At 41.8% G+C, this 14419-nt stretch overlaps 1 protein-coding gene across 3 annotated transcripts in view; it reads right to left on the bottom strand.

The window, feature by feature from the left end:
• LOC146636641 (phospholipid-transporting ATPase ABCA1) overlaps nucleotides 1-14419 on the bottom strand; it is a 214854-nt gene that overhangs the window by 61207 nt on the left and 139228 nt on the right. For all 3 annotated transcript variants that reach the window (XM_085349624.1, XM_085349622.1, XM_085349625.1), the window contains exons 34-37: nucleotides 13995-14069; nucleotides 8420-8589; nucleotides 1536-1713; nucleotides 291-406 (exon numbers count right to left, since the gene is read on the bottom strand). In XM_085349624.1, the coding sequence (XP_085205750.1) occupies nucleotides 291-406; nucleotides 1536-1713; nucleotides 8420-8589; nucleotides 13995-14069 (539 nt within the window). The remainder of the gene's footprint in view (nucleotides 1-290; nucleotides 407-1535; nucleotides 1714-8419; nucleotides 8590-13994; nucleotides 14070-14419) is intronic.

Genomic DNA, 14419 nt, shown 5'->3' on the forward strand with positions numbered 1-14419 from the left:
ACCACCACAGCGGAGACCTCACCTTAACCCCACTGAGATCTTAATCCCTTTACGTTGTCACGGCAAACCTCTAACGTGCCGTCATCGGAGCTAAAGGTAGGGCAACAAAATATTACAGTGCGTACCAAGAACTTACATTTCAGCCAATACCTGCACTACTATGACAGCTTTCTATTGTGGATACCTGAAGTGTTCAGAAGTCAATCAATGAATATTAAAAGACAGCCCATCCCAGAAATCTGGGCACGCCATAATTCTCTGAGCTACTCTGAAATATGTCATTTACTCACCCATAAAAAATAAGCAAGAGGATCAAAGCCGGCAGGTTAGGAGGGGAAACATAGGCTTTTTGTTGGAAGGCGAGGAAGATCACAATCACGATGAAGCAGGGGACGATGTAGTTACACTGTAAACACAAACACACACGTCAAAATAAAGCACAGGCTTAAAAAAGTCACTCTTTAGGGTGGTTACGACTCCATTAAAGCGTTATGACTTTTTTTTTTTTTTACGCCAACTGAAAGACCGTGTAATTATAAAATGTGTAGATGACTTTTTAATTAGCGAATGTATCCGGCTTTAGTTTTCTAATTAATCCAGTGAATAACAGCCATCTGATTCTCGTGTGTTTGAAGCAAGCGGTCGCTCAGTGACACGCTGAATTGGATGCATGTACAATGGCTCTATAAAATTTTGATCTAAGACTAATATTTATCCAACGATTGTTTAAATCCATTCAACTTCAAATCAAACCAGACAGCACGCTTTTTACTAGCCGACTTTTTTTCCCCCTACAGAAGTAAACAAACATAACTGATGATGCTATTATTATATAATCACCCTTCGGATTAATATCCCCCCTGGCGAATAAATGGAATACTGCAGATAATAGACATACAATGTATCAGGTTACAATGATACATGTTTATTACAGAAAAAGTTTAGACTGAAATATTAAAGAGCTTTCAGACTAGATTCACTGTAATATCCTTATTGTTGATAGAGCGTGCATGGTAATGCGGGGAGCTTCGGGCAAGAATCATTAGACAGGCTCCTTAGGTGCATTTGTCTTCCACCCAGACAGCATTTATCCACCATAATGATGAGTGTCCTGATGCAATTTCTTTACCAAAGGTACCTGATGAAATGTTTACTTCCATTATGCCTCGGGGAAACTGCCGGTAAGCCTGTTGAGCATAACCAGCAGGGGCAGCTGCTGTCGATAATTACGCCTCAGCCAATAACTGTCTCAGGTGAAGCTTTTCCCAGTAGCCAGCAGTGTCAAAGCTACATTGTCAATTACAGTGGATGGATATTTTTACATTTAGCCTTAGGTGGGCAAAAAAAGGCCCAAAGTAGTATATTACAAGGGTAGTATAAAATAAAGCAGGCGAAAACTGCTGGGGTGAATCACATTATAGCATATATTACACAGTATTTACCTGGCTTTAATGGGTCAGGTAACAGAGCCGAAGCTTCAGAAAGAGAGAATATTTGAGGCGCAGACACAGCTGTCAGATAAAGCTGGTACTTACCATGTCCCAGGCAAAATTGGCCAACCAGTAGACAGCTGGGTTTACTCCACTGACAAATTGCAGATGCTTGGCTTTGTTCACCCTCTCTTGGATTAGGAAGAGGACAAAGCTGGCAGGGATGAAGGACATGGCAAAGATAACGCAGATGGACACCACGACGTCAGTGGAGGTTGTGGCCCTGTAATTGAAGAGGACACAGCATAGAAAAAGTTGACTGGCGAGCTATTAGGGGTCTACCAGGGCAAAAGAAAGTGGATATTAAACTTTGTCCATGGGGCTAAATATAAAGTTTGATTCTGAGGTGATGTAGACTACGTTGGCTTTAAAAATATATGGAGCACACAAAGAAAATCATTAGAATTTACATTCTGTCTACTATCACAGGCTGTATATAAAAGATGGACACAGCTACCGTGACCCTTTAGTTTTAAACTCTTTTAGTTTCATGTTCATGTTGAGCTTAGGATTGTGACTGTCACCATCTTAGTGTTTTTAAAGAGACTTGATGATCTGACTGAGAAACTGAGGGACATAAAATAGGACTGTGTCGGCCTCCGCCTGCACAGGTCCGCAGACAGACCTCCTGAGATTATAGACAAGCAAGGGACTATAAACCTATCAGGAACATATACAGGGAGTGCAGAATTATTAGGCAAGTTGTATTTTTGAGGAATAATTTTATTATTGAACAACAACCATGTTCTCAATGAACCCAAAAAACTCATTAATATCAAAGCTGAATGTTTTTGGAAGTAGTTTTTAGTTTGTTTTTAGTTTTAGCTATTTTAGGGGGATATCTGTGTGTGCAGGTGACTATTACTGTGCATAATTATTAGGCAACTTAACAAAAAACAAATATATACCCATTTCAATTATTTATTTTTACCAGTGAAACCAATATAACATCTCCACATTCACAAATATACATTTCTGACATTCAAAAACAAAACAAAAACAAATCAGCGACCAATATAGCCACCTTTCTTTGCAAGGACACTCAAAAGCCTGCCATCCATGGATTCTGTCAGTGTTTTGATCTGTTCACCATCAACATTGCGTGCAGCAGCAACCACAGCCTCCCAGACACTGTTCAGAGAGGTGTACTGTTTTCCCTCCTTGTAAATCTCACATTTGATGATGGACCACAGGTTCTCAATGGGGTTCAGATCAGGTGAACAAGGTGGCCATGTCATTAGTTTTTCTTCTTTTATACCCTTTCTTGCCAGCCACGCTGTGGAGTACTTGGACGCGTGTGATGGAGCATTGTCCTGCATGAAAATCATGTTTTTCTTGAAGGATGCAGACTTCTTCCTGTACCACTGCTTGAAGAAGGTGTCTTCCAGAAACTGGCAGTAGGACTGGGAGTTGAGCTTGACTCCATCCTCAACCCGAAAAGGCCCCACAGGCTCATCTTTGATGATACCAGCCCAAACCAGTACTCCACCTCCACCTTGCTGGCGTCTGAGTCGGACTGGAGCTCTCTGCCCTTTACCAATCCAGCCACGGGCCCATCCATCTGGCCCATCAAGACTCACTCTCATTTCATCAGTCCATAAAACCTTAGAAAAACCAGTCTTGAGATATTTCTTGGCCCAGTCTTGACGTTTCAGCTTGTGTGTCTTGTTCAGTGGTGGTCGTCTTTCAGCCTTTCTTACCTTGGCCATGTCTCTGAGTATTGCACACCTTGTGCTTTTGGGCACTCCAGTGATGTTGCAGCTCTGAAATATGGCCAAACTGGTGGCAAGTGGCATCTTGGCAGCTGCACACTTGACTTTTCTCAGTTCATGGGCAGTTATTTTGCGCCTTGGTTTTTCCACACGCTTCTTGCGACCCTGTTGACTATTTTGAATGAAACGCTTGATTGTTCGATGATCACGCTTCAGAAGCTTTGCAATTTTGAGACTGCTGCATCCCTCTGCAAGATATCTCACTATTTTTGACTTTTCTGAGCCTGTCAAGTCCTTCTTTTGACCCATTTTGCCAAAGGAAAGGACGTTGCCTAATAATTATGCACACCTGATATAGGGTGTTGATGTCATTAGACCACACCCCTTCTCATTACAGAGTTGCACATCACCTAATATGCTTAATTGGTAGTAGGCTTTCGAGCCTATACAGCTTGGAGTAAGACAACATGCATGAAGAGGATGATGTGGACAAAATACTCATTTGCCTAATAATTCTGCACTCCCTGTATACCGAGGTCACAGTCCAAAGGGTCGTTTTCTGACAGATTTCTATAGAACCCAAAATTATTTTGCATTGAGTGAAATCGCCCCCTGCTGGCCATTAGAAAGAATGTAGGTGTAATGCTGCAGTCACACTGGGGAAAAACAGATGTTGCCGTGCAGCAGAATGTCACGATCCCTGCTTTTGAAATGTCTGTGACCACTCGCAGTCAGTTGCCATCTTCAAAGCAACTTCCACTTATTTGCTAAACTGAGACAGACTGTGACAGTTTGGAGACAAGTTGCCTCCCACCAGGTGACCTGTGTAATCAGTGTTGCTGGCACAACCTCTGGACATCCCAACTACTTGCAATCTACCTCCGATGGCAACAAAAGTCAGTGCATTCACTGGGCAACCACAAATTTTCCCTAATCACAAGAAGGTTCCCATCCTATTTTTACTTCAGTGTAACTGAGGTGTTGGGTACTTTCTGATTCACATCACATTTTTGCTACGTCCATCTTTTATCAGTCTGTGGCACCTACTAGGTTTTCAAAGCTACGGAGTAAGTCCCCGGGGCCTGTAAGGTGCTTTGGATAAAATCATCCACATGAACTGCAGTATGAGAGATATAACACATATAATAACAGACTTTATGAAATACAGAACTGCAGTCCATGAACCTTCGGTTTTCCATCCTTATGAGGTATTCACTGTATTTTAATGTACTTCTTGGGGAATATGGGCGCACTTGGTTTTCTATTTTCATGAGAACGCACTATTTACTACCTCTAATGTCATTCACAAGGCCATCACTGCTGTGACATCAGTGACAATAAAGAACAGCCGTGGAAGAGTCCGGACTGTCCTGTGGGAGAAATTCAGTCTTTTGTGTGTATAAAACCAGTTTTAAGAGTTTCTGTTAAAAATCAGCAGGTCTGTTATCAGGAAATGAGCCTGATGACACTTGAAACAATGTCAAAACAACTTTTGGCTCATTTCCTGTAATTAAGACATAATCAAATTTAACACTAGGCAACGATGCATTTAAACTAATTCCGCTACACCTGCAAAAATAAGTCAGATAACTAACGTTTCAATGTTCTTGTTAGTATTGATGTCTACATTAGCCTAGCTTTTACAGCACTGACTGATTGCTGTTTGTACCTGATAGAATTTTAAAAAAAGAAGCTTTTAAATGTCACCGGCCTTCTGAAACTACGACACGTTTAGGGCTCCTTTTTGTCTCTTTCCAGCTTGTCCAACAGCACATCCTAAAATCTTAGAAGACTTATTCATCCGCAACAATATCCGTCACACACAAATCTCTCAAATTTCCCCTGCCGTGCGTCTTTATTTATGCCACGCTACCTTTGGAAGTGTCCTTTACTGCGTCTGCTCATTTAGCATTGGATAAAACTGCGATCTGTGACTCTGACCACCCCAACTGCCCCCACAACCCTCCCAAATCCTCACCCCTTGCCTCCTGATAATCTTTCACGAGTCTTCCCGCTGCTTAATTAGCATATGAAATAAGTTACCCTGCGTGGCTACATGTCCATATTTATCATCGCCAACCAGGCGCAATTAGAACACATAAATATGAAATCATTAACAGCAGTGCGTGCCAGCCCACATTTCTAGCAGTTTTCAAGGGCTGCGTGCTCTGTTTGGGTGGGGAGGTAATGTAGGGGACAAAGCTGTGAATGATCGCAGGCTGAATGCTTGAAGGTGGTTAATTGCTGTGAAAAGAGGACAAGCAATCTGCTAATTAACTACTAATGCAAGTGCAGGGAAGATGTGCAGTGGGAGTAAAGCTTTATAGTTTGTGTTGCCTTCCTTAAGTTTTCATTATTATTATTATTTTATTTAGAGTGGCTGCAGGGGATTGTTATGCTGAAAAGATGCTAAAAACACAAGATAACAAATTGGCTGTACAACACTCCGGTCATTATTTCTATTATAAAGCAACATGCAGGTAGAGAGCTCCAGAGACAATCATAGGGTAAGCTGTGTGATGTGCACGTTATCAATAGTATACTTTTGCACAGCAGCAAGAACAGAAAGTGTCATAATTCGTTGATTGCAAATAAATTACACATCAAATTCAAAAGCGCGGCAAGATGAGACATTTTTGTCAGTTGCCAAATTGATGTTCCCCAGCAATTAAGAAGCAATGCATATCTCTCAATAATGAAACGGTGCCAACGCTGACATTTCGGGAGGCTCCATTTCTGTGCCGATGCGAGATAAAGCACGGAGACCTTGTGGGAATGAAGTGGTAATTTCTGTGGGTGTAAGCGTCGACTTTCTTTCCACCGGCGCAGCCCTTCACAATTTTGTGGCTCATGACATCGCTTGCATTGAAATAGGCTGTGAAGTACACTAGAGGGGAGTGTCACTTCAAATTAGACGGTGCAGTGAAATACTGGTGTCCAAAAGCTAGCAAGGGAGCAAGTCAATGGGGATGAATTATTATCGAAATTGCAGGTTTAGCTGCGGTCTCACCATAACATTGTGGAAGTGTCAGTGACAGGGATTCATTTAAGGCCGAGGTTGGTGCATTTCAGAATATTTTGACAGGATGGGCGGGATACTTTTTTTGGCCTTTGGTGACTGTGGCTTTTTTGGCTCGCTGCAATTAACTGGTCTTTCTCCGAGTTTTTCTTTGGACATTGCCATTGGCTTCTTTTTCACTCATATTCAGTCCTTGTACTTGACCATTTTCAGGGCAGAAAACATTTGTTGTTCAACATTTGTTCACATTTCTGTAGCTGAGATTATGAAAAATTACAAAGATAACACACTTGACAGGCCCAAAATTGTATTTTTGCACCAACTAGGCTATTCCTAAAAAGTGTGGAAATAGGACAAGTGGAGGACAAAAAGAGGAAGTGGAAAATCTAAAAACTACTTACAGCAGATGTGCAGTATCTAAAAGCAATGTCCTTAAGAAACAGTGAAAAAAATATACAGCAAAGACCAGACACAGGACCTAAGAGACATCAGCTGATTCATCTACTGTTCAACAGAAATGGGCTTATTGGAAGGAAAGCTGTGAAGAAGTTGTGCGTAAGGAAGGGAAACAGGGAGAAATGTGCTGTATTGCATGTGTAAGAGGGGTGGCTCAAGAGTTTTGCACAGTACTGTAACTGTAAAGTCTAAACCCCCCTTAAAAACCGCTCTGAGTTATAAAAGAGGTGTGCTTTTGGCTACCAAATGAACATAAGTACAATATTTACTCGCTTCAGTTCGATTTTAATGTGCACAACTCTCTGTCTGCTAGCTTACCGATGCTACATGCTGCCACTTTATAAGATCTGTTTACAGTTTGTAAATATAAAAAAAACTTTCGTATCGCACGCTGCCATCTGATCCATAGTCATAAAATATACATTTCGATAAGTGGAGCTTCAAATTGTGCTGAGTCAGGTGCTCTAGAAGCCATGGCCCTTTCCCCTCCTACAATGTCCGCTCTTATTCAGCGGTGAAGGAGTGTCCGAGGCAATCTGAAAATCTCAGTTCATAAATTGCAGTCTTCACGCTCTGCACGGGCTGCTAGAGAGAGCAGAAGAGGCTCATCCTGAACCTACAGGATATCGTAATTATCCCTAACCCCGGCGCTGTCTTCCCCTCTCTAACTCAGGCCTGTCGTCAGCACCTGATCACCACATAAACACCTGACCGAGGGAGAGAGCTGGAGCAGCGGGGGGAAAGTGGAATGGAAATGCAGTTACTGAGCTGTGGTCGTGGCACTGTATGATGATGTGCTGCAGAGGGACGTAATCTAACTACTTTACAGTAGATGTGCCGCTCACACTGAGGACCGCAAACGGGAAATTGATGACGTTACGGGATACAATCCAGCTCAAAGACACTAGCTGTGAACACAACACAGAGCCGTACACAGAAAGCAATTATATCCGAATGGTATGAGCCAATATATTATGATTTAGCACGTCATTAATCTCCAGCTCTCATAGAAATCCGCCCTAAGATAAAGCATGCGGGGAGGGAATGGTACACCCTCGTGAGGAACTCCCATGGGCCTCCAAATCTACGCACACTCGAAGCGATCCCTCATTTATCTGTCTGTCTGTTCTCTGCTGTCTACTTTATTGTCTCCCACTCATCTGCTTTCCCTCAGTCTATGCTGTTTTTCTTCCCCCTCACTTCATTCCTCTCTCCCTCTCTCTCTTTGCCTTATCTGTCGCGGTTCCCCGGTCACCATCAGTCTCTTTCTTCTGCATCTCATAATGCAGTGTCAGAAAATTAAAAAGCGGCTCTTTCAAACACGAGAAAATGCATCGTCGTAGCTGCGCGCGTCAAAAGGCTGGGAGAAAACTGCAGGCTAGGGGCTTTTCTCCCAGTATACCGTTAGTAGCTTGTGCTTGAAGTCAAACCAAGGCTCAGGCTCACATCCACATCTAAAGGTAATGTGGAGTCACAGTTTTACTCCATGTGCGTGAGTTGTTGATTTTATTTTTTTGGACTTGAACATGCAAACTCTACAAAGTTCAGCAAGTTCAAATGCAGAACATTTTTACTCTTCTTGTGAGGTACTAACACTACACTACCTTTCTGGACAGTTATACTAACCAAATGATGTACTATTCAGTATTTGAGAAGCCCTGTTCCTAATATGGACCCAAACAAAAACCTAATAGAGGTTAAGAAGAAAGCTTTAACCCCTGTTTTTTTGCCCGATGACTCACATGGCCGCACTGGCGAGCTGCTCTTTGCTGAGGTTGAGGGGGTGATTGGTGACGGAGATGCCGTACTGGCGCGGGTCCTGTCCCGCTGGCAGATTTCCTCTCAGGATGCCGTTGTTGGCCACGCTAAAGAAGGACGCCACGGCGTGCCGCAGCTGGTTGTAGAACCACACCTGCAGTAGAACAGACAATTGGTACAGAGAACAGCATGTAGAGGGGTTTGCATTTGCTTCCCATGTCTCCTAGCAACTACATCAGGTAAGACTCGTGGACAAATAATAGGAAAAATAAAATAAAACAGGCAGGTTATGAAGGGAGAGATAACCGAGAGATGACGTGGAGAAGTGAAGATTCAATTCTAATCTTTACTTTTTTTAAAACTGTGGAACAGGTCAGTGATGAAGGATGTGCCCTCTTAATTCTGAGGTGGAAAAGGAAAAGGGAGAAATTAACTACCCAGTGAGGTAGTGAATAAAAGATCAGGGCAGAATCTGTCTGCTGGGTGTGTTTTAGCATCAACGTGACACCAACAAAAGTACCAGAAAGCAAACACAGTGTGAACACTTTAGCGTAACAGAAGAAAGGGCAAATATCACCACTGTAAAGAGTTGTCTGTGTCATTTACGGATTTACTACTATCCGGATCTCATTAGCGGGGCGTCAATTAATGCTTCTTATCCAAGCTGCTGATGTGGCTCGCTTTATGCACGAGGTACACTTCAGATGTGGAGCCTGGTGCAGCAGGTTGTGGCATTAGTGCACGGTAACGTGCAGAGTTCCTTGTGTGAAACTCTAGAAGCGTGAGTAAAAAGACAAAAAACGGCTTTTTATTCTTTCAGTCAATAAAAAGAGCAAAACAAAAAGGTCCCAAAGGGATGTGAGTCATAATCTCTGGGCTGACTATCATGAGCTCTGCTACAGCCTCCTAATGCAGCGAGTATAGTGCTGTGCAAATGTTTTTAGCCACCCATCATTTCTTTATATTTTCATAGAAAATTGGAACATTTAGCAGGAAATTTATTGAAATGTGAAAACACACATTGAAAGTCAATATCTGGCATGACTGCCTTTATTCTTTGACACAGTCTGAACTCTCTGAGGCAGCTTTCTTGTCATTTCTTGAAGTAATCTTCAGGAATAGATCTCCGGGCTTCTTGAAGCACATCCAAAGCTCTTCTTTGGATGTTGGCAGGTCTGCTTTTACGGCATTAGCACTGTGTGTGTGTGGGATCATGCTATTGTCAAGCCATTTCCAATCAACGACAGATGGTCATTTCCAGATGGTGTTGCATTGCGGATCAAATCTGATGGTACTTTCATATTTCCATCGATTTTGACTAGATCCCCAACATCACTGATTAAAATGCATCCCAAATCATGACAGAGCCTCCACCGTGTTTTACAGATGGCTGTAGACACTCACTGTTTTATCTCTGTATCACTGACTTTCAGCGCAAATCTTGTAAAAGTTGTTTGTTTTTTTGCAATTTCTTTCATATATTGGACTAAAGAAATTGAAAGAATATGTTTGTTTGTTTTACAGGCTTCTAGTAAAACAGTATATAAAGTCACAACACTGATTCCTTCCTTCAGTTAGGTGCATTTTTGATGCTTGAATGATTCATAGGTCAGTGTTAAGTGGCTTAAACCAATAATGGTCAGATAAGACTGGACTTACAGTGAGTGAAAAAGCAGCCAATGTCTAAAAAGAAAAAACCTTCAAAAAGTTGGGAGGACTATTGTTTTAAGAGAACTATAAGAAAGAATTATGGGGTGGCTCAAGACTTTTGCACAGTACTGTAAGTCTCTAGAATAAAGTGGTTACCTCTCACCGGCCTGTCAGTGCATCACAGGGCACCTTGTGTACGACTCTGGCATCTGAACTCAGTAGTCTAATAAGCACATTGATGAGACAGTGTTGGTCCTTCAGATCTTTGTGCAGCACGCGTGCACAGTGAGATGTACGGTACATTATTGCTACTGATGCACATTCCCAACGCTATTTCCTGTCCTGTATACAACAACAACCTTTATTTATAGAGCACATTAAAAGCCTTAGGCATACCAAAGTGCTTTACAAAAAACAATAAAATAATACAGTTAAGAGCATTAATATCAAATATAATAAGAACAGCAGACAATGTTCACAGTAGAAAGCCACTAATAAAATGGACTGCAGCACATAGATTATAGCAGACCCAGTGCCGCATGATAGAGAACACCAAGAATGAAGGAATAGTAAAAAGTTAATGCAATAGGTCGCAGTTAACAGTCAGCATTTAACGGGTAGAGAAGGCAAGTTCAAAAAGATAAGTTTTAAGGCGTGCTTTAAAAGAAAAAATAGAATCAGACTCCCGAATGCCAATCGGGAGGCTGTTCCATAACTCAGGTGCAGCAAAGGCAAACGATCGATCGCCTCTAGATTTCAACCGAGATCTGGGCTGAACTAACAATAACTGCGAGGATGACCTTAAAGCCCTGGCAGGGACATAAGGGTTTAAAAGTTCCTTAAGATAGGTTGGTGCAGTATTATTGATAATTTTAAACGTAAGCAGCAAAATTTTAAATTGAATACGGTATTTGATAGGCAGCCAATGCAGCTCAGCAAGAACCGGAGTAATATGGTCAAACTTCTTGGTTTTAGTTAGAATACGTGCCGCAGCATTCTGAACTGTCTGTAATCTATGTAGAAGGGTAACATGGAGACCAGAATAGAGTGAGTTACAGTAATCTAGTCTTGACGTTACAAAAGCATGAATGAGCTTTTCTAAGTCATTATACGGGATATAGTGTCTGGCCCTGGAGATGAGACGAAGCTGATAAAAACTAGATCTGACAACAGCAGACACCTGTTTATCAAGTTTAAAGGAGCTGTCAAACAAGACACCCAGATTCCTGACAGTATCAGAGAAAGAACTAGTAAGAAAGCCAAAGGCATCTTGAAGTTTGGCGCGAAGGGCATTACTGCCAAAAATCATGATTTCAGTCTTTTTTTCATTGAGAATAAGAGTATTTGCCAACAGCCATTTCTTGACCTCACTCATGCACTCACGAAAGTTATTTAAAGATAAAGCGAGATCATCATGTAACTCAAAATAAATCTGGATGTCATCCGCATAATAGTGAAAAGCAATGTGGTATTTCTCAAAGATAGCGCTTAAAGGAAGCATATACAGTGAGAAAAGGGTCGGGCCTAACACAGAACCCTGGGGGACACCACAGCAAACAGGTACAGGGGAAGAGGAAGATGAGGCCAGATGTACCGAAGAAAGCCGATTGGAGAGGTAAGATTTGAACCAGTCCAAGGCAGTGCCCTTAATGCCAACAGAGTGCTCTAATCTTGCGACTAGGATGTTATGGTCAACCATATCAAATGCAGATGAAAGATCCAATAGAACTAAAACAGAAGGACGACCATTATCAGCCATAAGTAAAAGATCATTAAAAACACGAAGCAGCGCTGATTCAGTGCTATGATGTTGTTTAAAGGCTGATTGGAATTTATCATTTATATTATTCTCGTCCAGGTAGGTCTGCAGTTGAAGTAGAACCACCTTCTCAAGGATTTTAGCCAAGAAAGGAAGCTTGGAAATCGGTCTATAGTTGGCAAAATCACTATGATCCAGGTTATTTTTCTTTAAAACGGGTTGAATAAAAGCATGTTTAAGAACTGAAGGTACATAACCAGAAAGCAAGGAGAGGTTCAATATAGACAATAGACAGGGTCCAATTACATTAAAACAATCCTTGACTATACGAGATGGAAGAACATCATGTACACAATTAGTATTGTTTAGTTTCTCAGTTATACGCTTCAGAGTGGGAAGTGAAATTAATTCAAATTGATGTAAGGCAGCAGAACAGTCAGGATTAGACATACTGTCAGCCACCAAAGGAAGCGTAGATCTAAGAGATAAAACTTTATCTAGAAAGTAGTTTGAAAATTTTTCACAGAGACCTGGGGAGCACGAGAGTGGCATAGAGGGACGAGGATTCACCACTGAGTTAAAAATTTTAAATAGGATGCGAGGATTGTCACCATTAGAAGTAATAATCTTAGCGAAGAAGGCTGCTTTAGCCATTCTGGCAGCAGATTGGAATTTCGAGCGGCTAATACGTAAAATGTCATATGATGACTGGAGTCTATCATTCCTCCACCTCCTCTCATCGCGCCTGCACAAACGCCGTAGAACACGGACAGAGTCGTTTAACCAGCATTGCGAGTAGGTTCTGGGGCGTTTGTGTTTGATAGGTGCAACAGTGTTAAGAATCGAGGAACATGTAGTTAAAAAAGTATTGGTAAAATTCTCAAGTGTGTGTGGGATAAAACAGTCCGACATATTAAATGAAGAATTAACAAAAGATGTAGAGAAGTTGACCACAGTATCGGCGTTAATAGTCCGAGTAGGATGGAGAGGAACCTCCAAGTGCCTTCTGTTTCTACTGTAAGTGATTCCCTGAGTTTGAGGCTGCTTGTAGAAGAAAAAGAATGGATGAAAGAGAGTTGGAGTGAGAGGGAGAGCTCCCTGCTGATAGTGCAGCGCTAATTAAGAGTGGATGGTGTTTGAGTGTCAGCCCAACATAGCACCGCATCACAGAGGAGGACGTGGAGAAATCTGAAAGTGCGCGCACACACACACACACACACACACACACACACACACACACACACACACACACACATTTCTTTCTGTCTGCTTGCTGCTGTGTTCTCCTTTCTTCTTGTATCTCACAAGAGGAGATCGACAAAAATAGATATTATTTTCTGTTTTGTTTTTTTTGTTTTTTGTTTTTTTCCTCCCATCCAGCAGTTTCTGAAAGGTCTACAGCTAAAATACCATTTGATGTATGCAAGATAACAGATCGTAAGCTAAGCCTGTCTGCTAAATACATGAGGGTGATAGAGCGAAAAATATGTAAGATATGATGGCAAGCCACATTTCCACTTCTGAAACTACTTTAAGCATCAAAGTGCTTCTGGGGGAGAAGCAAATTTTCTTCCCTCAGAATGAGAAATATAAGTGTGAGACACTTTTATAGGACAGCTTCGGCAGTATTTCAGCATTAAACACAAATGTACTCAACTCGCAGAGCGCGCTTACTTACTTCAAGACTCCTTTTTAATTCATTACCAGATGGAAAATGGAAACACAAATTCATTTATCGCCGCTTGGAAAGCTCAAGTTTGGGTTAGCAGGTTTTTTTGTGGGTTTTTTTTATGTTTAGCACAGCAGAACAGAAAGGCTTCAGAATAGCAACAAGTGATCACATTTTTTTCTTTAGTTTAGTTAGAGACTAAATCACCAGGATGTAGCTGCTAAATTATTTATAGCACTGTCTGCTTTTGATTTAAATTCAGTTATACAGGTCTTAACCCACAATGAGGCTCATTATGCAGTTAAAGCATCACAATTCTATATCAAGCATTTGGCCTGAGTGAGATAGATGAGTTGGTGGCCTTGTGTTTGGGTATTCGCTGCCTCTGTAGCCTGTTTTTGCACCGCACGAGGCTGATTTCACCTCTGCGGTCGCTAAACGTTCATCCCGTGTTCGGTGTAATGTACATTCACAACAATACCTTGACGTTGTCCCTGGTTCCCAGGTTCTTGAGCAGCGTCTCAGCGCTTTGGTAGAGCTGATCAGTCACGTTATCCTAATGAAGAGGAAAACAAGAAATAAGAAATGAGTTGGGAGACTTAATTGGACACACTCGGAAGACCACCGCTGCTCTTTGAAATGCAAAAACATGAGGGAGAAGGGAGAGAGAGACATGAGAATCAGGATTTCCAGGGAGCCTTTTGGGGGTGTGCTGAACCATTTATTTTCCTCCGACTTGAGGGGTGGCGGTGGAGGGGGTGGGGTTAAGGTTGGGGGTGTCCCCTTGTTATTCTTGTTACTTTTTTTCCCCCCCTCTTTTCGACATTACTGCTTTATTAAATTATGTAAAATAATTGTAAAAGATGGCAGGGGGTGGGCATGACACAAAGATTCACAGTTCACGCA

The sequence above is a fragment of the Diplotaxodon limnothrissa genome, linkage group LG3, assembly GCF_057381915.1.
Source record: "Diplotaxodon limnothrissa isolate DT_005_m linkage group LG3, D_limnothrissa_male_GT1.1, whole genome shotgun sequence".
Taxonomy (NCBI): domain Eukaryota; kingdom Metazoa; phylum Chordata; class Actinopteri; order Cichliformes; family Cichlidae; genus Diplotaxodon; species Diplotaxodon limnothrissa.